The following is a 20,745-nucleotide window of genomic DNA, read 5'->3' on the forward strand; positions in this document are numbered from 1 at the left end:
GTGTTTGCGTGTGTGTACAATTGTGTGTGCATGTAAGTGAGCAGAGTGTGCCACTGTTGCTCCATGGGGGGGGGCACCTGGGCTGGGGAAGTAGCGCCCCCTTTCCGCTGTGCCTCTTCACGAGCCTGGAGAGGCAGCCTTGGTGCCCCTCCGGCTGCTGCCCCCACCCCCAGGCCCCATGGAGGGGGGGGTGGGGGGCGGGGGGCGGGGGGTTTGATTGTCTCTCAGCAGCGAGGCCACTAGTGCATGTGCCTACCCTGGACCAGCGTCCCCCAAAGGAGGGGCTGACTGGTCAGAAGTCCCTGTCCCTCTGCAGCTAAGGGAACTGGGCAAAGCATCTGACATCTGTGAGCCTCAGTTTCTTTCTCTGCAAAATGGAGATAATGGAGTTATAGTTATTGTGCCAGATGCCTGGTGTCCTCAACGTTATTATTATGATTATTAAATTAATGCTATTTCCTTTATGCCTCATATGCCAGAACTCTCTCCGCCCCCTCCCCGCCCCCCCATATCCCTTTCCCTGACCTTCAGCCCAAGTCAGCAGGTGGCGCGGGGGGTCTGAGGGCAGAGGTCCCCCTCTCATCCCCGAGTCCTCCAGCGGGGGGGAGTGGGGGGACGGCGGTACAGGTGCGTGGGTGAGAGGTGGCGGGGGGTGGCGGTTGGGGGACGGACAGGACCTGCGGGCGCGACTCCCGCCCCACCCAGCCCCGCGCAGCCCCGCACGCTCGGGTCCCCCGGGGCCCCCCGCCCCGCCCCGTCCCGCCGCGCCCCGCCCCGCGGTACCACCGGCGACCGGCAGGAGCGGGCGCGGCGCAGGAGGCGGCGGCCACGGGGCGGGAGCGGAGGCCGAGCCCAGCCGCCCCTGCCTCGCTGTCCGCCCGCCGCCCTCCCGCCAGGGCGCCCGCGCCGCGCGTGCAGCCCCCGGCCCGCGGAGACATGAGCGCCCCGCGGCGCGACGCACCCAAGGCGCAGCGGCCCGGCCCCGCGGCCCCGTGATGGGCTCCTGCGTGTCGCGAGGTGAGGGCACCGCGGGCCGGGGGTGGGCGGGAGGCTGGGTCCCCGCGCTGAGGACGCGTGCGCGCTCCGGGAGCTGGGGGTGGGGAGGGGGGAGGAATGGGGGAGGCGACCCCTGCCCCTAAAGCAGCCGGACCCCAGGGTCGCGGAGCTGGGAGACGGACAGGGTGCGCGACGGGCTGGCCGGGGTCCAGGGAGAGAGCGCCCGGAGGTCACCGCATCCGCGGCCCCCTCCCGGCTCGTGGGCAGTTGGCAGGAAGCTGGGTCCCTGTGCCATGCTTCCTCGCCGACAGCCACACACCCCCTGAGGTGTGCCTTGGAGGGGAGGGGGTTTCTGACCCAGCTTTGTGGAGGAACTGAGGGGGCACCAGGGAACAAGCAGACCCCCCCACACACACACACCCAGGCCAGGCCCCCAGCACCCCCTCCTCCCCCCAGCTCCTTCCCTCCTCTCCCTCATGCTCAAATCTTATCTTTAGAGTCCCTGAACCCCCCTGGCAGGAAGGGGTTAAGGGAGGTGAACAGGTGGTAAAGGTTTGCCATCCCACACCCTTGGCCCGCCTTCCTTCATCCTAGTTCTGGTCAGGGGAGAAGAAGGACAGAGAGCAGCTGGGTTTCCAGGAACCCCTGGGTCTGTCCCTCTGTCTCTGAGCCCCTCACCCTCTGCTCCAGTCCTGGCTGGGCACTCCTCCTGCCCCTGACACCCACCCTCCCCATTTTCCCCAGGGTAGCACCCGTGGAGCTGGAGTGCACTGCCCTTGCCTGGGGGACCAGGGCAGGCATGGAAGTGGGGGCCAAGGAGCCTTTCTCAGAGGCTGGGGGATGGGCAGATTGGTCTTTGGAGCCCCCACCCCCACTCCCCCAGTCCCGGCTTCCCAGGGGAACCTCAGGCTGCTGAGCAACATTTTAGCAAAAAGCTAGAGCTGGGCCACTCTCCCACCTGGAGCACTTCACCCCACGGTGGGGCCAGGGGCGCGGGGCTGGGGGTGGCTGCGGCCTTGGCTTGGGCTCTGCAGCCTGAGGCCAAACCCGCTGACCCCAACCACCCCACCCATCACCCCAATCGCCTTCTCATGTGAGATGAATAGGCCTTGGGGAGGGGTCGGGCAGGCCCTGGAGGGGACTGTGTCCTGGCAGGGGGAGCCCAGCCCTCCCGCCTTCCTCTGTGCTCTAAGGGGCTCTGCTCACACTAAAGGTGTCATGGGGACCATTTGGGTGAATGGCTCAAGATACCTCTTGAGGGTGTTGGGATGGGATTGTGGGTGGGGTGGGAAGGAACAGGGTCAGGCTTTTTGAGCTTCATTTATTCTTTCATTAAGTTGATAGTAACATGGTATAACATGGTACCTACTGTGTGCCAGGCACGTGCTCCACCTGAGCATCCCACCACAGCCCAGCCAGAGGGGAAGGTAGTTTTAAGAGTGAAAAGGGTTTAGGGTTGTTTAGGAGTCACAGGCTCATTGTCTCCAGAAACCCCGAAAGCGCTGGGTGGTCTCTGTCTGAGACTGTTTCCAGGTGGTGGGGGTCTGGGATCTGGTGTTTCCTTGGTAACTGTCCCTTCTCCGTCACTTGGCCTTCTGTGCCAGCACCGTGGAGACCCAGCCCCCAATGAATATCCCTGTGAGCTGTGGACCCACTGGGCACTACAGACAGGCCACAGGGGAAGGGATGCCTGCCAAGACAGTGTCCAGCCGGGGCTGGGCCCCCTGCCCGGTGCTCCCTCCCTGCACAGCACCCTCTGCCAGGCCTGTTTGGGGTCTCACCAGCCCCACATGCACTCTCCACCCTTCTTCCTGCAGCCTGGCCCACTCCCAGACCTAGCTGTGAATTCCAACCTCATCTCCCTGTGGAGAGGATGGGACCACTTATAGTCCCAATATGCACCAGGCCATCTGGACAAAGGTCAAAGGAGGTACAAGGAGCTGCTGGGACATTGTCCTCTACAGTCTGCGTGACCCAGACCCAGACCCACCCCTCTAATAATTACTAGTACTTTTTGAGTGTTTACAGCTTACCAGGTACTGTTCTGACAGTTCTAGATACAACTAGCAGAAGATCAACTATCACTATCCCCATTTTACAGATGGAGAAACTGAGCAGAGGGCAGTTGAGGAACTTCTCACAAGTCAGATCTAGGAAATAGCTGAGCCAGGATTTGAACCCAGGTATGCTAACAGCAGAGCCAGGACCCCCAGCCACAGCCAACCCTGACCCCACCGCTGGCACTTGTCCTGCTCCCGTCCAGCTGCAGGCTTCCCTGGGCTTCTGTGCCCCACACCTCCGCGCCACACCTTGGTGCCAGTGGCCAACCCCAGCCTCCCTGCTGCAAGTACTTCCCTGAGTCAGGTACGCAGCCCAAAGCCCAGGCCTAGGCTTGTGAGCCTTATCAGGCTGATGCTCGTACTGAGCCCCACGTGTGCACCCAGTGGGGCCATCCCAGCCGAAATTTAGGTACAAGTCACACCTGGGAGACCTTAGCCTGTCCCAGCACCAGGCAGCAGTTAGCTTCTACACCAGGCCCGGGAGGTTAGGAGGCAGGCTCTGGAGCCGGCCAGCCTGGGTTTGAGTCCCCACCCTTCACTAGCTGTGGGACCTCAAAAGTTTCTTAACCTCGGTGTCCTCATCTCTACAATGGGAATACTAACAGGTTGTTGGGGGAGTTAAATGCCTTGGTCCAGCACTCATGCAGCAAGCTACTCCAACCTGTTAGCTGTTTTGTTTTAAATTTTTATATTCACTCTTCTGTGCAGACAGCCAATCCAGACCATCTTGGCTGGGAAAGGGGAAGCAACAGAGGCTTCAGGCCCCAGCTTGTCTCGTTGGAAAAGAAGTGGGTGGCAGACATCTGTGATGCTGAGGACATCGGGAAAGTGATTGGGACCAGATTAAGGCCACAGATGCTGTTTTCAGGAGCTGTTTTGTGTTATCTATATTTAAGCTACTGTTTGTTACGTGCTAAGCTAGGCTGAGCCTTTCCTCCCCTGATACAGTCTTCATTCAACCCTGTGGGGCAGGAAATGGGGCTCAGAGACAGGAAGGCTCTTAGCCAAGGTCACACAGCCAGGATCTGCAATTCGGATGCAGGTGTGCACGGCCCCAGAGCCTACATCTGTAACCCCCTGCCCTTCACTGCCTCATGCCCCTCCCAGTAGGCAGAGGCCCTGAGCACGGCCTGGTCTTTAAAGAACAACCCTCTGGGTTAGTCCAAGTTGCTCCTGTTTGGTTTGGGCTCTGCTGATGAGGACAGTTGCGTGGGGCAGAGGGGATGTTCGAACCAACCACGTTCTCTCCATCTCCAGGTCTCCCAGTGCCCACCCCATGCCCTTGAATTGTAACCTCCCTGTCTATGCCCTCCTGTCCCAGCCCTGTCCTCCCCCAGGCCAGTCGGAGAGCTGGACACTGTGGAGATGTGAGAACAGAAGTTAGAAATTGAGGGTTTTCTTAAGAAGGCCAGATATCTGATAACACTGAGTTGGCACAGCCCTCAGCAGCCAGCACCCACTCACCGTGCCCCCCGTGCCAGCTCCCCGGCGCTTTTCCACCATGACCCAGCAGTGACCTTAGACCAGACATTGTGGGGAGACCCAGGAAGGGGAGAAGGGGTCTCGCCCTCGGAGAGCAGCCTGATGAGGGTGACAGGCTTGCTTCTGGAGTAGTCTAATGGGGAAGGCTGAACGCACACACATGCACACAGAAATGACCTGAGGACCCTCTCGGGATATCAGCACTAGTTAGTACTTAAAGCACAAAAGCTTTGGGGTTTAAGGCCATTCTGGGTATGAACCCCAGCTCTGTCACGTACTAGCTGGTCAGCCTTGCATAAGTGATTTAAACTCTCTGAGCCTCAGTTTCCCCATCTATAAAATGGGCATAATTCCTACTCTGCAGCATTGTTGTGAGGGTTACATAAGAGATAATGGATAAAAACAAAACTAAGAGTGTACCTGACACACAGCAGGTGCCCAATAAACGGGAGCCGCAAATCACTGCAGGCCAAGTGCTCGTTAGGGCCGCTGGTGAGACATAACCTAATACAGCTAAGACCAATCTGTGCAGGGTGCCTGGAGGAGATGAGGCCAGTCCAAGTGTTTAAAGAGGTGGCAGAGGGAGGTAGAAAGGGGCTGGGGTGTGAGGAAGGTCCTGGAGAGGAGCCCATTGTCACCCTCCATCCTTGCTTGGGGATGCAAAGATGTCCCCTTGGGCAGCTCTGAGCTGTGCCCACCCTCCAGTGAAGATGCCCCCAGCCCCTGTGGCCCTGGTGTCCTGTAAACAAAATGTGCTAGGGATTGAAGACACTTGGTCCACTTGAGGCTCAGCCTCCACCAAGCTCTGTGGCCTGCTGCAGGGGCAGGGACTCACCAGGCAGAGTCCGAGGGCCCGTCCTCAGTGGCCTCCCTCTGCAGAGGCCCTGGCCAGGTCCAGCTCTGGGGACAGGACCAGACAAGTGACTGACCAAGATCTGTCCCATTGTCCAGAAAGGGAAACTGAGCTCTAGGCATAAGTGGTGGCAGGGAGCAGAGCAGCTGCCGTCTGTGGAGAGCTCCCTGTGGCAGGCAGGCCTTTCCAGATGAACTCGCAGTTGAGAAACTTGAGGCTCACAAGGAGTTTCGTCGCATGCCCACAGCCCCAGAGCTGGCGGTAAAAAGTTAGGATTTAAATCCAGGGCAGGGATTGTGCGTGTCACGCCTGGTCCACTGTGTTATCGTCAGAGCAAAGATAGTGCCGGCACCTCGCCGTTGGGCGATGGCGATACGCACCTGGGCAGTGGCCAGCTAGAGGGAGTCCATCCTGCGTAGAGCCCCAGGAACCTTCTGAGAAGCTTGGAGAAGAGGCCTGCAATTGGTGGCAAGGGACTTTGGCCCCAGGTTGCTGCTCAGTTACTGTTTGATTTCAAGAGGAAGTTGGCCCTCTCTGGGCTCCTGGGAAAAAGCAGGGTTAAGCATGGGCCCTCCCTGCCCTCCTGGGCTGTAGAGCCCCAGGAGACATTCTGGGGGGAGTTGGCAGCCAAGATGACTAATGGGCTGGGACATGGAGCTCCAAAGAGCAGCTAAAAGAGCCTTGGCTCTGAAGTGGGTGAGAGGAACCTGAGGAGTTGTGCTGCAGACTTCCCTAATGAACAAACCAGTGTGTGAGCTTTGCAGCAAGAGGGGTATAAGTTAGACTTCAGGAGGAACTGTCTGGGTGGTTAGACTCTAAAGCAGATTGAGGAGCCGGCAGAGGAGAGCAGGAATCATCCTGCACAAGCACAGGAGAAGGTCTGGTTGGAGACAGAGGTATGGAGGAGACATCTAGATGACACCCCTCTCCTCTAAGGATCAAGATGGCCACCTCCAGGTTGCCATGGCAGCCAGAAGCCTGTCACCTCTGTGGCCAGGGGAGGTGGGGGAGGGAACAGGTCTCAGAGAGGGCCCTGAGATCTTGAGGCCAGGGGAGTAGGATGTGAACTGGGAAAGGAAGGAGGTGCCCTCCACAGCTCCCTTGGGAGATGGGAGGTGGTGACTGCAGTAGCTGAGGCTAGGGAGCCCCTCAGGCTCTCCCCCAACCCCCACGCCATGTGAAAGGCTGTGTTTTTCCAGTTGCTGGTAGTGACGTGGCCGCCGGTCCCAGCTGGGCAAAGAGCAGCCTGTGATTTCACCCTGGGCTGGTTCATTACCTGACGTCCCCATGGCAACCAGCCTGTGACATCACGGGGCCAAAGTCCTCAGGGGGGTGGAGGCCGCTTTGGCAGAGGCCTCTGTACCCCAACTGAGGTAGGGGCCAGGCAGTCTGGGGGGGCTAGGGGCCGGAAGTCCTCCAGCTCCACTTTCAGCTCAATGAATGACCTTATTCAAGTCCCGTCCCCTCCCTGGCCTTTGGAATCACCCACCAGTCTCACTCCCTGCTCTTCAGTTGGAGAGTTTTAAAACAGCTTCCAGGAGCCACCAGGGGCCCTAGAAATATTCCAGCACCTCTCAAAGCTCCCAGGGGCAACCTGCAGCCACAGCCACCCTTAGCAGGCACCACTTGTGCATGTGACAGGCAGAATTTCTGGAAGCTGAGGCACGATGACTGGAACTTCTCTGACTGGAGCCCATAGGAACAAATACATTTTGCATCATGACCCAGTAGGCGCGCACTGAAAGTTCTTACCGTGTGTGTGTTTGTGCATGTCTCTGTAATCTAGACAGCAGCTCCGTGAGACAATACCTACCCTGACTGCACAGGGTGTGCTACTTTCCATTCTATTGTATTTCGTTTTTAAAAAATACAACCTAGCGAACCAATTGCATGACCCACTGAAGGGGCTGCCCCAGGCCTTGAATGCCACTTTTGAGGAATCTGGACCAGATGCCCTTTGTACAGATGGAGACTCTGAAGCCCAGAGAGGGGCAGGACTAGCGCAGGGTCACACAGTAGTGGAGCAGGCGTTGAGAGCTGCAGAGACCCCAGCTCAGGGTTCCGCCCCCACAGTCCAGGCGTCCTGCCTGTTCCCACTCCCTCGCCCACTGAGGGGGGCAAGTTAGCATCACGGTGCCTTCCTTTTCTCCAGTCTCTGCCTTCAGACAGGCTCGCTCCACTTTATCTCTCCCACCCATCTGTTTACAGACTTTAGGGAGTTCCTAAAGCTCTCTAGTCACTTCCAGATACTAAGTCCAGTCCAGTTTGGATGAAAACCTTAATCTCATATTCAGTTTAGCTCCCCCCTTAGGAAGCTGTTTGAAAACTCCCAACCACAGACCTCCCTGCCCCATCCCTACGGTGGCTTTCTGTAAAATGGTGTGTCCTCAAAGTCTCTTTGTTCTCAGCTTAGCATCTTAGAGAACAACTCTTGACAAAACAAGACAAGTCCGCCTCAGCTACCGGACAAGGAGATGGAGGCTCAGAGAGGTGAAGTCCCCTGCTCGAGGTCCCGCAGGTAGCGAGGGGCAGAGCGGGGATTCGCTCGGAGAGCCTGGCCCCCAGCTGACCTGCTTGTCTTAGGTGTAGCTCCCCTGAAGCAGACCCTGCAACGAGGATATGAGAAATTCTTCCAGGAGAGTCCGGGGAAGGAGGGGAGCAGAAAGGAGGTCAAGCGAGGGACTCTGGAGTGTAAGTTGTGTCTTGTAGCCAGGGTCCCCTATCCACAGTGGCAGGTCAATTCTCAGGGGTTTCCAGAAAAAGCCACAAGGGCTGCCTGTTGGGAGCAAGGCACATGGCCTGGGATGGGGGTGAGGGTGGGAAGCACTAAAACAGAAAAAAGATCGAAAGGGATCCTAGAAGATGAATTGGAGCCCCCACATTATCCTTCCCTGGTCCCCACTCAGCCCACCCTCTGCCCTCCATTAGCTCTGCCTCTGGGATGGCCTGACACTCCCATCTCTCATTCTCAGAACCTCCCCGATTCAGCTTCTTCAAGCAAGCCCTGCAGTGTTTTCCTTTGCCACCCAGGCTGGTAGGGGGTGGTGGGAATTGGCACCCAGGGCAGGGCTGAGGCTGGAGCCTCGGACAAGACTCTGACTCCTTGCATCTCCCTTCCAGACCCTGTCACTTGGCAGGGAGCCTAGAACCCCTCCTCCTGCCTTAGCTCCCACCCTCAAATTTCCTGTGCATCCTGACCCCAGCGGGCACTTATTGCTCCCTTTGTGCTTTGGTAGAGAGAGTGTGAACCTTGGAGCTGGGCAGACAGGCCATTTGGCCTGGGAAGTGACTCCCATCACCCTGCCTATGCCTCAGTTTCCTCATCTGTAAAGACAAGCTACAAATTCTGTCCTCTCTAGGTTAGCATGAGGCTTCAGTGCCATCATACCAGGGAAAGGCAGTGTATGTGGGAAGGGTGCTCCCTGGACCTCCCGTTCCCCCTGCTTGTGTCCATGGGGAGTTTTTGTGCTGGTTTTCCCATCAGACTGAGCGTTTCCTGAGGACAGGGAGAGAGCCTTAACTACACCTTGTCCCCGGGCATTTACACAGTGCAGAGCTGCAGTAGCTGGACACTCAATGGATGGATGGATGGATGGATGGATGGATGGATGGATGGATGGATGGATGGATGGATGAACAGTCATTCTCCTGGTCTTTACATAACTGGGTCTTTCTTGATCCTTGGGCCTCAGGATCTTGGCCTCAGCTCCAAGAAGCCCTCTATGAAGTCGCCACCTTGTCCCACTTTAGCATCACCTCATTCATCTCTTTTGTGGCTATTTCTAACAGCTAAAGGGTCTTATTCGCTTGTGAATCTTTGGTTAAGTGTTCTCAGTCCCCCTAGATTGTCAACTCCATGAAGGCTGAAACCATCTCTGTCTTGGTCTCTGCTGTGTCCCCAGCACCAGAACAATGCTGGCACGCAGTAGTGCTCAGCTAATATTTTTTAATGACTAAAAACGTGAATGAATGCACTGATCAAATAAAGGTTAAGGTTATTCCCAGCTACCCTCTGGGAATATCCTCGTCAGTGCAGTCCAGGAATCCCAGTTAGAAAGAAAGATGCTCGTTTGTTCATTCTCTCGATAATGACTGCACATCTACTGTGTGCAGAGGCTGAGGGTGCATCAGTGAACAGGAGGCAGCCCCTGCCCTCTAGGAGCTCCCACTCACATACTTCTACCAAAATGGCCTGTGCTAATTGCTGTAACTGAGGAGTAGTCATTAAGCAAATGTTTACAGAGCACCTACTGTGTGCCAAGGAGCATTCTGGGTTCTGGGGCCACAGTCTCTGTTGTCATGGTGCTTACAGTCACCCTGGAGGGTGGGGGTATGTGTGGACATTTAAATAAACCAGACATGTCAGAGTGGTGACATAAAAACTTAAAGCAAGTTAAGCAGGGTGACATGAGTGTGGGGTGACTCTAGTGGCATGGGGACAGGCAGAGCAGCACTGAATAGGGTAGTCAGGGAGGGCCTCTCGGAGGAGGCAACCTTGAGCTGAGATCTAAAGGATGATGTTCAGAGGATCTGGGGCACGAATGTTCCAGGCAGAGGGAACAGCAAGAGCAAAGGCTGGGAGACCAGAGCAAGCCCGGCCCACTTGAGGAGCAGCAAGGAGGCCAGTGTGCCTGGAACGGAGTGAGCCAGGGGGAGAGGGAAGGAACTGAGGCTGGGGGATGTGTGGTGGCTAGCAGGAGGCTGTCACAGTGGTGGCTCGGACCAGGGGACCACAGCAGAGATGGATACATCTGGAGTAGACGTTGGAGAGAAAAGCCCACAGGACTTGCTGTTGATTGGATGGGGTTGGGGAGCGATGGGGGGAAGGGCAGGACTTCGGGTGGGCAGTTGCATCATTTTCTAAAATTGGAGAGCCAGAGGGTGGACATGGGCTTGGGAATTCTGTTTTGCCCGAGTTTGTGTGAGGTGCCGATTGGGAAGGGTCCTAGATTGTCAGCTCTCACAGCAGCCACATCTATTCCAGAGTTGTAAGTGTTATTTCTAAATTCTGAGATATTGAGCTATTTGTGTATAACCTGGTCGTTCCCTGAAACTTTGGGTATTTCTGTGAGACTCAGAGTCAGAGCTCTGAAGCTATGGAAGTCAGCAGTACCCCATACAGCAACTGTTAAAAAGGTTGAAAAACCGATCAGCCTTCACCTAGAGATCTGAATGAAGCTAATCTGGCTAGGACTAGGGTAAGCCAGAAAGCAGGGTAAAGGATGATATGGTCTATATTTTAAAACTTCAACTTCTGTATGAGACCAAAGGAAGAGATGTTTATTTGGTGCAAAAGTTATATTTTGGGGACCATGCACCTCCCCCCGAAATTATATTTTTAGTAGCACAATATCTAATTTAAATTGTATGATCAATTTATTTGAACACCACAATTGCATGCAATCTTGAATAGGGAGTGAGATCTTGTTGGTTTGTACAGGTCAGTTTGATGTCCCAATACATCCCAGAGTAATTTGGCCAGAGAATAAAAAAGTATCTGCAAAGCTCCCTGGGGGGACTGGGGAGAAAGGAAGAAATATTAAACTTCCCCACCTGGGGAATTCCTAATCTTCTCACAAACATTGGGGATAACCAATTTAATAGGCTGAGCCCCTGATCTTGGAGTTTCCCCATGTGAAACGTATTCCTGCAAAGGAGAAGCTAAGCCTACTTAAAATTATACCTAAGAGTTACCCCCAGAGAACCTCTTTTGTTGCTCAGATGTGGCCTCTCTCTCTAAGCCAACTCAGCGGGTGAACTCACTGCCCTCCCCTCTACCTGGGACATGACTCCCAAGGGTATACATCTCCCTGGCAACGTGGGACCTGACTCCCAGGGATGAGTTGGGACCCGGCATCATGGGATTGAGAAAGCATTCTTGACCAAAGCGGGAAGAGAAAATGAGACAAGATAAAGTTTCAGTGACTGAGAGATTTCAGAGTTGAGAGGTTATCCTGGAAGTTATTCTTATGCATTATGTAGATATCCCTTTTTAGTTTATGGTTTATTGGAGAGGCTGGAGAAAAGTGCCTGAAACTGTTGAGCTGTGTTCCAGTAGCCTTGATTCTTGAGGACAGCTGTGTAACTATGTAACTTTTACAATGTGACCATATGCTTGTAAAAGCCTTGTGTCTGATGCTCCCTTTATCCAACGTATGGATAGGTGAGTAAAAAATAAGGACAAAAAATATATATATATAATGGAGGGGGACAAGGGGTAAAAAAAATTAGGTAGATTGCAAAACTAGTTGTCAATGAGAAAGGGGTAAGGGGTATGAGATATATATATTTTTCCTTTTTATTTCTTTTTTTGTAGTGATGCAAATGTTCTAAAAATGGTCATGGTGATGAATACACATCTATGTGATGAAATTGTGAGCTATTGATTATATACTTTGGATGGACTCCATGGTACATGAAGATATCTCAATAAAAATATTTTTTTTTAAAGAGACAAAAGTCAGAAACCAGTTACATTTATAAATAAAGATGCTAAAATGTTAAATAAAATATTAGCAAATAAAAAAACTTTTAAAAGGGTGGGCAACAGTGACTCAGTAGCAGAGTTCTCACCTGCCATGTTGGAGGCCTGGGTTCGGGGCTCCTGGAGGCTGCCCATGCCAAAAAAAACCCCACAACTTTTTTATAGAAAGGGAGGCAGGTAGTGATTGCTCAAAAAGTTGAATATGGAATTACCATAAGACCTGAAAGTTCCACTTCTAGGTATATCCCCAAGAATTGAAAGCAGGGGCTCAAATGGATGCCTGTACACTGATGTCCACAGCAGAATTCTTCACAATAGCCAGAAGGTGGAAACAACCCAAGTGTCCATCTACTGATGAATGGATAAACAAAATCCGATTCATGCATACAATGGAATATTATTCAGCCATAAAAAGGAATGATGTTGTGACGCATGCTTCAACACGGATGAAACTTGAAGACATGCTATGTAAAATAAGCCAGAGACAAAAGGACAAATAGTGTATATTCCACTCACAGGAAATGTCTAGAATATAAAAACTCATAGAGATAGAAAATAAATTAGAGGTGACCAGGGGCCGGGGGCAGGGGGCAGGGAGTACCCATATAAAAGGGAGTTACCGTATAATGGATAGAGTTTGGTTTTGGGGGTGATGGAAAAGTTTTGGTAATGGATACGGATGATGGTGACACAACCTTGCGTGTGTGATTTACGCTACTTAATTGTACACTTAAAAATGGTTAAAATGAAAAATTGTGTGTTATATATACATATGTTGTCACAATAAAAAACATTACAGGAGGGAGGGATGGGCCATGTACATGCGCTGCTGAGAGACCAAGGAGGATGAAAACGGAGAAGTGACCATTGGCCTTGGGCACATGGAAGTTGCTGGCAGCTTGACAAGGGCTCTCTAAGCCTTCTTAGAACAGATGGAGGAGGAAGAGGGAGATGAGGAAGGAGAGGTGCTCTTTGCTCCCTCTGTGTGTCTGGCTGTGAATAAGGACCAGGGAATAGGGACGTAGCTGGAGGAAAACGGTCGTCAAGGGAAGGCTTGAAAAAGAAGGGAGATGTTGGGGCTTCTGGGATGCTGATGGCCTAGCCTGGTGGCAAAGGACATGGTGAGCCGGAGAGGAGGGGAAATGTCAAGGGAACGCCCCTGAGTAGAGGAGAGCAGGCATTCCAGCATGTGCGAATGATTCGGGAGAAAAGGAAACACTGGTGATGCAGGAGAGAGAGCCGAGCCCCTGGGTGGGGGCAGGGACGGGAGGCGGGGTCCGGGGGCAGCTGGCCTTGGCTCAGAGTGGGGGCAGCTCTTCCTTGGCCGCACGAGGGCATTTAGAGGAGCTGGCAGAAACGCAGGCAGGACAGTGATTTGGAGTGGGCGGATCAGGGTGAAGCCCTCTGAAGGCTCCTAGATTTCTTGGGTGCAGGGGCACCAGCGGCAGGGTGCGGAGCTGGGGGCGCTGGTGGGAGTTCTGCAAAGGAAAGCCAGGGTGAGAGAGCTGACCTGCTGGAAAGCAGACTTAGCGGGAAACATGGAAGGATCTCTGGGCAGCGTCCTGTCTCAGCCTGGTGGTCCCCAAGTTCACATGAGTTCGGGGAGCATGTTTCTCCGGGAACACTCAGCTCCAGGCACAGAGCGGGTGGAGGGCTAGATTAAATCAGGACTGAGAGAGTTGAGAGCTAAGCAGATGGGCCTGGGAACCTTAGCTGGCAAGGAGGAAGGGAGGACAGGAGGCGCTGGTGGGAAACCAGTAGGGTCGATGGACTAGAGGTGTGTCTCCATGAGTCCAGGAAGTGCTGGAGGGCGGGTATAGAATTAGAGAAAATGGAGTAAAGAGCAGAAAGAGTAACTCCCTCCACGGGGACCAGCGGGAGATCTGGGCGAGCCCTCTCCTGCTGTGGACTCCAGTGTCTGCTTTCTCTTCTATCAAATGTCCACGGGTAATACTAAAGTGACATCCATCTCACCAGGCTGCTTTGAAGAAGCTTCATAAGCAGTAGAGTGCCGGACTTTTGTAAATTCGTCCTGTCGTTCTTATTTCCAGAACTGTTCACAAGTGCCCCCAAGGACTGCCCCATGCCCCAGGGCTCAGACCCCCTGAACCCAGGCCTGCCCTCCAGCCGCCCACCCGCCACTGCTCCAGGCCATGTCACTGGCAAGGTAACTGGTTACTCTTTTTTTTTTTCTTTCAATTTTTATTAATAAAACCAATCAATATACAATAGGCACATTCTTTTTTTTTCCCCATCACATAGTTGTATATTCATCATCATGATCATTTCTTAGAACATTTGCATCAATTTAGAAAAAGAAATAAAAAGAAAACAGAAAAAAATTCATACATACCATACCCTTTACCCCTCCCTTTCATTGATCAGTAGCATTTCAATCTACTAAATTTGTTTAAATATTTCTCCCCTTTTTATTTATTTATTTTTAATCCGTATGTTTTACTCGTCTGTCCATAAGATAGATAAAAGAAGCATCAGGGCGAGCCACGGTGGCTCAGCAGGTAAGAGTGCTTGCTTGCCATGCCTGAGGACCCGGATTCGATTCCCGGTGCCTGCCCATGTAAAAAAAAAAAAAAAAAAAAAGATGCATCAGGCACAAGGTTTTCACAATCACACAGTCACATTGCAAAAGCTATATCATTAGACAATCATCTTCAAGAAACATGGCTACTAGAACACGGCTCTACATTTTCAGCAGTTCCCTCCAGCCTCTCCATTACATCTTGGATAACATGGTGATATCTATTTAATGCATAAGAATAACCTCCAGGATAACCTCTCAACTCTGTTTGGAGTCTCTCAGCCATTGACACTTTATTTTGTCTCATTTTGCTCTTCCCCCTTTCAGTCTAGAAGGTTTTCTCAATCCCTTGATGCTGAATCTCAGCTCATTCTAGGGGTTTTCTCAGTCCCCTGATGCTGAGTCTCAGCTCATTCTAGGATTTCTGTCCCACGTTGCCAGGAAGGTCCACAGCCCTGGGAGTCATGTCCCAGGTAGACAGGGGGAGGGTGGTGAGTTTGCTTGTCGCGGGTAGCTGGTTACTCTTCATCCCCACTTCCACCACTGATCCCTTTCCTCCCCTGTTCCCTTACAGCTCCCCACAGGGAGAAGAAATGATTCCCGTTCCCTTCCTTCCCTGACAAACTAGGCTGTGGGGTCAGGGACCCTAAGATTGGTCTAAATTGAGCTGGGCATCCAGGGAATAAATAAGACTTGTTTAGAAAAGAGAGTTTTCACCCTGAAGGTCCACCCCACCCAAATTAACTCAGTCTTGCAGATAACAAGTTCTGCTACCAGCCAGTGACTTCTTAGCAGCCTATACTGCCCTCTGTAGAGTAAAAGGACTGGAATTCTCCGTCCAGATAGATTAGGAAGATTCTGCTAAGGGAACCAAATCCCAGTGCATCATTGCCACCCTTGCCTTAGGGGTTATATCTGGGACTTACCAGTTGATATAATTACCCTTTTTTTTTTCCATTTTGAGCACATACCACATGCTAAGCACCGTGCTGAGTAGGCACTTGGCCTACTTTTTGTCATTTATGCTTCACCATAGCCTATGAGGTAAGTGGCATTGTCCACACTTTACAGAAGAAACCAAGGTGCTAAGCCAATAGTCTAAGGACTCCCCACTAGGAAATGGCAGAATCAAAACTCGACCCCAGTTTTGATTCCCTGCATCCACTCCCTCCCCTGGCAGCAGCCCTGCGCCTCCCTCCCCTTTCTCTACACACCAGGGGACATTAGGGCACCACCATGCCCCCCGGAGCACCAGAAGGCCGACCCCCGCTGCACCCAGGATCCCAGGACTTCAGGACTCTGTGCCACCTGCTGGCTCAGGGAGCTGGGTCCTGCCTGACCCTCGTTCTCCTCTTGTTTCAGGACAAACAGATGGATTTCTGTTGGGATCCTTGGCAGGTCAGTGGACTTTCCAGTCTCCCAGTCTAACCAGCCACAGGTGACCCCATTGCCCCCTGCCCCCTCCTCTCTGCACACCATCCTGCCAGCCCTGAGAGCCAGGGCATCTGATGACAACAGTGGGGTGGGGATGGGTCCCGTGGGAATTGGGAGGATCTCCCTGGCTTTTACCTGCCCTGAGCCTGCCCATTGCTCAGGGGACCTGGAGTGTGCTGGGTCGTGGGGGTGGTAATTTTAGGGGGGGGGGTCCTCAGGTACCCCTTGCTCACCCCCCCCCACCTTCCTGCAGAGGTGCTTCCAGACCACCAACGGCTACCTGTCTGACTCCAGATCCTGCTCCAGCAACTACAACGTGGCAGCCCTGGCCACCTCGTCCCTTGTGGGTAGGTGCCAGCTGCTCCGCTCCTGCCCTTGCAGCTCATGCAGCCCTAGCTGTGGGAGGGTGAGGCTGAACTGCCGCTGGAGGGATTGCAACCGCGTGGAGCCCACGGTTCCAAAACATCAGGTTCCATGCTGGGCTCTGGGGAGAGTTGGTGACTCAGTGGAGGTTCCCACGGATTAAATTGTCAGAGTTCTCAGGAAGCTCGGAGGGATGGCCCAGGCTTTCCCAAGTTCTGCCTGCTGAGGTTCCCTGCCTCTCTGCCACAGGTGGAATCCGCCAGCCAGGTGACCTTAGGTTGGGGTCCTAGAAGCAGAGCCTGAGATGGGAACTGGTGTAAGGAGGCTGCGGGCCTGAGCCAAGAGCAGCCTGAAGCAGCAGGGGGATGCACAGGCCGGGAAGGGGGTTCTCGGCAAGGAACCCAGCTTCCACCGTGGCTCCCGGCCGCCCCCCCCTTCTTAGCATGTCAGCTTCTTCACTCGGAGCCTCGCTCCGGGCACCTCAGGCTGCCATTCCATTCGATCCACATGCTTCCCCAGAATGCGCCTCTCTTTCCTGCCTCCCACGGTGGCTGTTTCCATCCCTGAAACACCTTCTCTCCACCTCACCTGCCCTTCAAATACCACCTCCTCCAAAACACCTTCTCTGATTTCCCGCACTCCCCAGCTTGAGGGGGCATCTCCTCTTCCTTCCTCCCCCCACCTTTCCCATTTCCCAGCATCTTCTGTGATATCTTGTCTTTCTTTTTTTTTTTTTTTTGTTTTTTTTTTTTTTTTTTCTTTTTTTTTTTTTTTTTTTTTTTGTTTTTTTTCTTGTCTTTCTTAAATCCTGCTGCTCCTCATGCCATGGCTTTGGGAACACCTGGTGACCCAGATTTGTGCTGAATCATTCTTGACAACCCTCTCTCCATCACTTTCCATATCCGTCTGGTCTACTGGCAACAACTATCCCGTCTTCCTCTCCGTCCACCCAGCCCTTGTCCTGCCTCTTGCTGAACCACAGCAGTGGTCCTGGCTGGCCTCCCGGCCTCCACCCTCGGCCCCCTATTCCCCTGATTGGGAGGTTCTTTCTCATCAGCAGATCTAACCTGACACTCTCCTGCTCGCCAACCCCCTGTGGCTCCCCATTGCTACAGGGAGAACACTTGAGCCCTTTTCCAGGCCTCAGGCTGGCCCCCGATTGCCTCCCCAGCCCCTTCTGCCAGCCCAGTCCTGGCCTTGCCCCCAGATCTCCCTCCGACAGTCCTGAAATCACACTAAACCCTCCCCACCTGCATTCTCCTCACATCCAGTCTTGCTTCCATCTCTCCAAACCCAACCTGTCCTGCAAAGCCCAACTCTAGTCCCAGCTCTTCCAGGAAGTCTTCCCTGCCTGCTCCACCCCTCACAGGTCTCACCCTCAGCAGAGCCGGCACCAGCCTAGGTGCGAGAAGAGCTGTCTTAGAACTTGTTAATTAGAGGATAAGTGGGGAGGGCTGCACGGGGATCACCTTGGGTAGAAAGGTCTGAATTTGATCAGAAACTTGATCAGGACTGGCAGTCTCGGGGGAGGGACACTGACCTGGAGCAGGACCTTGGGAGGGAATGGGGCATGTGGGTGGGCAGGGAAGCACAGGGCAGTGAGTGGGCAAGAGGAAAGAGACAGGCCCAGTACAGGCCATTGGGAGGGTTTGGGATACTTGGGGCCTGGGGTACTGGGGGCATCTAGGGTACTGGGGGCCTGGGGTACTAAGGGTCTAGGGTACTGGGGGCCTGGGATACCAGGGGCTTGGGGTATTGAGGTACTGGGGGGATCTAGGGTCCTGGGGGGTCTGGGTATTGGGGGTGGGGCAGCCACCCGACAGGCCCTCAACGCTCTCAGGGGTGGTGCAGAGTATCAAGGACCACATCACAAAGCCCACGGCCATGGCGCGTGGCCGCGTGGCCCACCTCATCGAGTGGAAGGGCTGGAGCGCCCAGCGCTCGGGCTGGGAGCTGTCGCCGGCCGAGGACGAGCGCTACTGCTGCCTCCCGGATGAGCTGCGCGAGGCCCGCTTTGCTGCAGGTCAGCAAGGGGGCCCCGGTGGGGACGGGCCAGGGCTCTGCGGTGTGGAGCTGGGGAATTCAGGGGCCTGCGGTCACCACCGCCTGGGCACTGGCTGGGCAGGAAGCTGGTGGGTGTGGGGTGTGGAGGGGGCCCAGGGCATGGATTGGCAACTCAGTCCAGCCCAGCCTGGAACTGAGACCCGCCCCCACCTCCTGCCCACACCCCCATCCTCTGCCCCTGCCCCTGCTGTCCCCTCCCAGGGGTGGCCGAGCAGTTTGCCATCACAGAGGCCACGCTGAGCGCCTGGTCCTCGTTGGATGATGAGGAGCTGCACCGCAAGGACAGTCCCCAGGACGTCGTCCAGCTCCAGGGTACAGCCCGGGCGGGCGCCAGGGTGCGGTGGGTGGGGCTCAGCGTGTCTGGATGCCTGGCTCCAGCTCTGATCTGCCACCAAATGAGGTGTGCCCTCAGACAGCCCCCTCCTTCCCTCAGCCTTAGTTTCTTTATCTGTAAAATGGGACCAAGTATCCCTGGGCTGCCTGTGAGCCTGGAGGCATGCCAGGAGCATAAAGGAGAGAATAATAATAATAATAATGATAATAATAACAACGGACAGCACTCTGCTAAGTGCTTTACATGCACCATTTCACTGAATTCTCAGGACAGCCCTAGGAAGTAGGTCCTGTAATTATAATCCAGGTAATTATAAGGAAACTGAGGCACCGGGAGGTTCAGAAACCCACGCCAGATTACACAGCTAGAGGTGTCGGAGCCAGCATCTGAACCTTAAAACTAGGCATGACCAAGCACCTTTCTAGAACCCTGGGTAGCTATTGAGGGCTTCAAGGAGCCTGAGTCTGGGTGAATCCGGTCCATGCAAATCTCATTTAGTGCCCCCTCCCATAGTGAGAAGAGGGTAAGGGCAGAGACCTGGGGAGGGGAACCACCTGTCCCAATTCTCAGAACACATGTGTCCTAGGTGCCCCCTCTCACTGCCACCACCGCCCCTGTATCCCCCCGGGGTGGAAACAGGAGTTCAGAGAGGTCTAGAGACTTGCCCAAGGTCACACAGCTCAGCAGTGACAAAGCCAGGATTGAGAGCCGAATCTCCTATTCCTTGCCCTCCCTCACACACAGTAGTAAGAGAGAAGCAACACCCGGGACTCCATCCCCTCCCCCTCTCCCTCCCCTCCCCTCTTCCTCCCCCTCCCCCATTGGTTTTCCAGACCTGGAGACCTTCTACCTGCAGGACAGCCTGCTGAGCGGCCCCTCGCTGGATGACAGCCTTCTGGCCTTCTCCTCCCCGGGCCTCTCCCCCGACGGCTGGCCCTCACCTGAGGAGCCCCCCAGCACAGCTGCCGGCCCGCGAGCCCCCAGCCCCGAACAGCAGCACCGGCGGCGGCTGCCGGGGGATCCGGGGCCCGAAGGGGGGGCCCGCCTTCAGGGCTCCCTCCCTTCGGTGGACAGCGGCTCCCTATCAGGGGAGGACGAGGTGTTCTATAACTGAGGTGGGGGCCGTGCTGGCCTAGCCCTGCCCACACCCAGGGCTCGGTCCAGCAAGTAGCCTGGGAACGCCAGGATGCGGGGTCCAGGGCTGGGCCTCCCTTGACCCATCGGGGCAGGCCGGGGTGGGTGCAGCGGGGGTGGGGGGCCGGCACATCCTGTGGACCACTCTGTGCCTCTGTGGAGCCAGAATCCCCCTTCTCCCTTCTCTACCTGGCTCAGGTGGGCACCTGTGCCTGCCAGGTTAGCGCCATCAGTGAGCTCACAGACTCTCGGCAGACACCGGGCAGCCCGCCCAGGGGAGCTGACAGTCAGGACCCCAGACAGACAAAGCAGGGGAGAGGGTGGGAGACCCACTCGGGGTGGGGCCTGGGGACCCTGCCTCGACCTCGGGGGCTCAATCCCTCTCTCACTCCCTCTGTGCTTCTGCCCACCCCCCACCCCCGTCAAAGCTGGGGCAGCCTCTTCTGGCTGGTAAGGATCCCCTCCTCAGCTCTCCTCACAGGGTCTCCGTGGCTCCTATTGGAGTGTGTGTGCCCCCCGTCTACTCTGAACCTGCCTCCTGGGTGCCTCTGATTCCCACCCCTGGGAGACTACTCCCCCTCCTCCCATCTCCCTGAAGGTTCTCTGAAGACATTAAAGTGGCGGGCTCATCCTGGTTGAACTTGGTCTGGTCTCTGCTGGTAATGGCTCGTCCTTGGGCCCTTGGAGGCAGGTGGAGGGTGGCTATAAAAGGACTTAGGGGAGGTCCCATTCCCTCCAGCGCACATACAGCTGGTCAGCACGCACCCACGGAGGGTGCCCAAGGCTCTGCAGACTCCCTGAGGAGCCACACCCGGGCTCTGCTTTACCAGCTCTGGCTCAGCCAAGGGGGACACTGGGGCTGGGTGAGGGTAACTGAACCACAGGGTCCTGCTTATCCACAAGGACAAGTGTCCCGAGATCTGGTGGGGAGACCTGCGGAGCCCTGCCCAAAGGAGCCACTCTCCCCAACAGCTCCCTATCAGGAGAGGGGGACATAAGAAG

The 20,745-nt window shown here is 54.9% G+C and overlaps 1 protein-coding gene across 1 annotated transcript; it reads left to right on the plus strand.

The window, feature by feature from the left end:
- The first annotated feature begins 963 nt into the window (after positions 1-963).
- FAM131C (family with sequence similarity 131 member C) lies at positions 964-20,377 on the plus strand. The gene is made up of 7 exons (XM_077138036.1): positions 964-1,017; positions 13,927-14,042; positions 15,777-15,812; positions 16,102-16,195; positions 18,052-18,234; positions 18,477-18,587; positions 19,443-20,377. Exons 1-7 carry the CDS (start codon positions 996-998, stop codon positions 19,721-19,723), a joined length of 843 nt encoding a protein of 280 aa, XP_076994151.1. The 5' UTR covers positions 964-995; the 3' UTR covers positions 19,724-20,377.
- Positions 20,378-20,745: the final 368 nt, after the last annotated feature.

This window comes from Tamandua tetradactyla, chromosome 2 (assembly GCF_023851605.1).
Source record: "Tamandua tetradactyla isolate mTamTet1 chromosome 2, mTamTet1.pri, whole genome shotgun sequence".
NCBI lineage: Eukaryota > Metazoa > Chordata > Mammalia > Pilosa > Myrmecophagidae > Tamandua > Tamandua tetradactyla.

Coding starts and splice junctions, on each gene's coding strand:
- FAM131C (XM_077138036.1), top strand. CDS start 996: ATGGGCTCCTGCGTGTCGCGAG. Junction 15,813..16,101: donor TCTGTTGGGATCCTTGGCAG/GTCAGTGGACTT, acceptor ACCTTCCTGCAG/AGGTGCTTCCAGACCACCAA. Junction 18,235..18,476: donor CGAGGCCCGCTTTGCTGCAG/GTCAGCAAGGGG, acceptor GTCCCCTCCCAG/GGGTGGCCGAGCAGTTTGCC.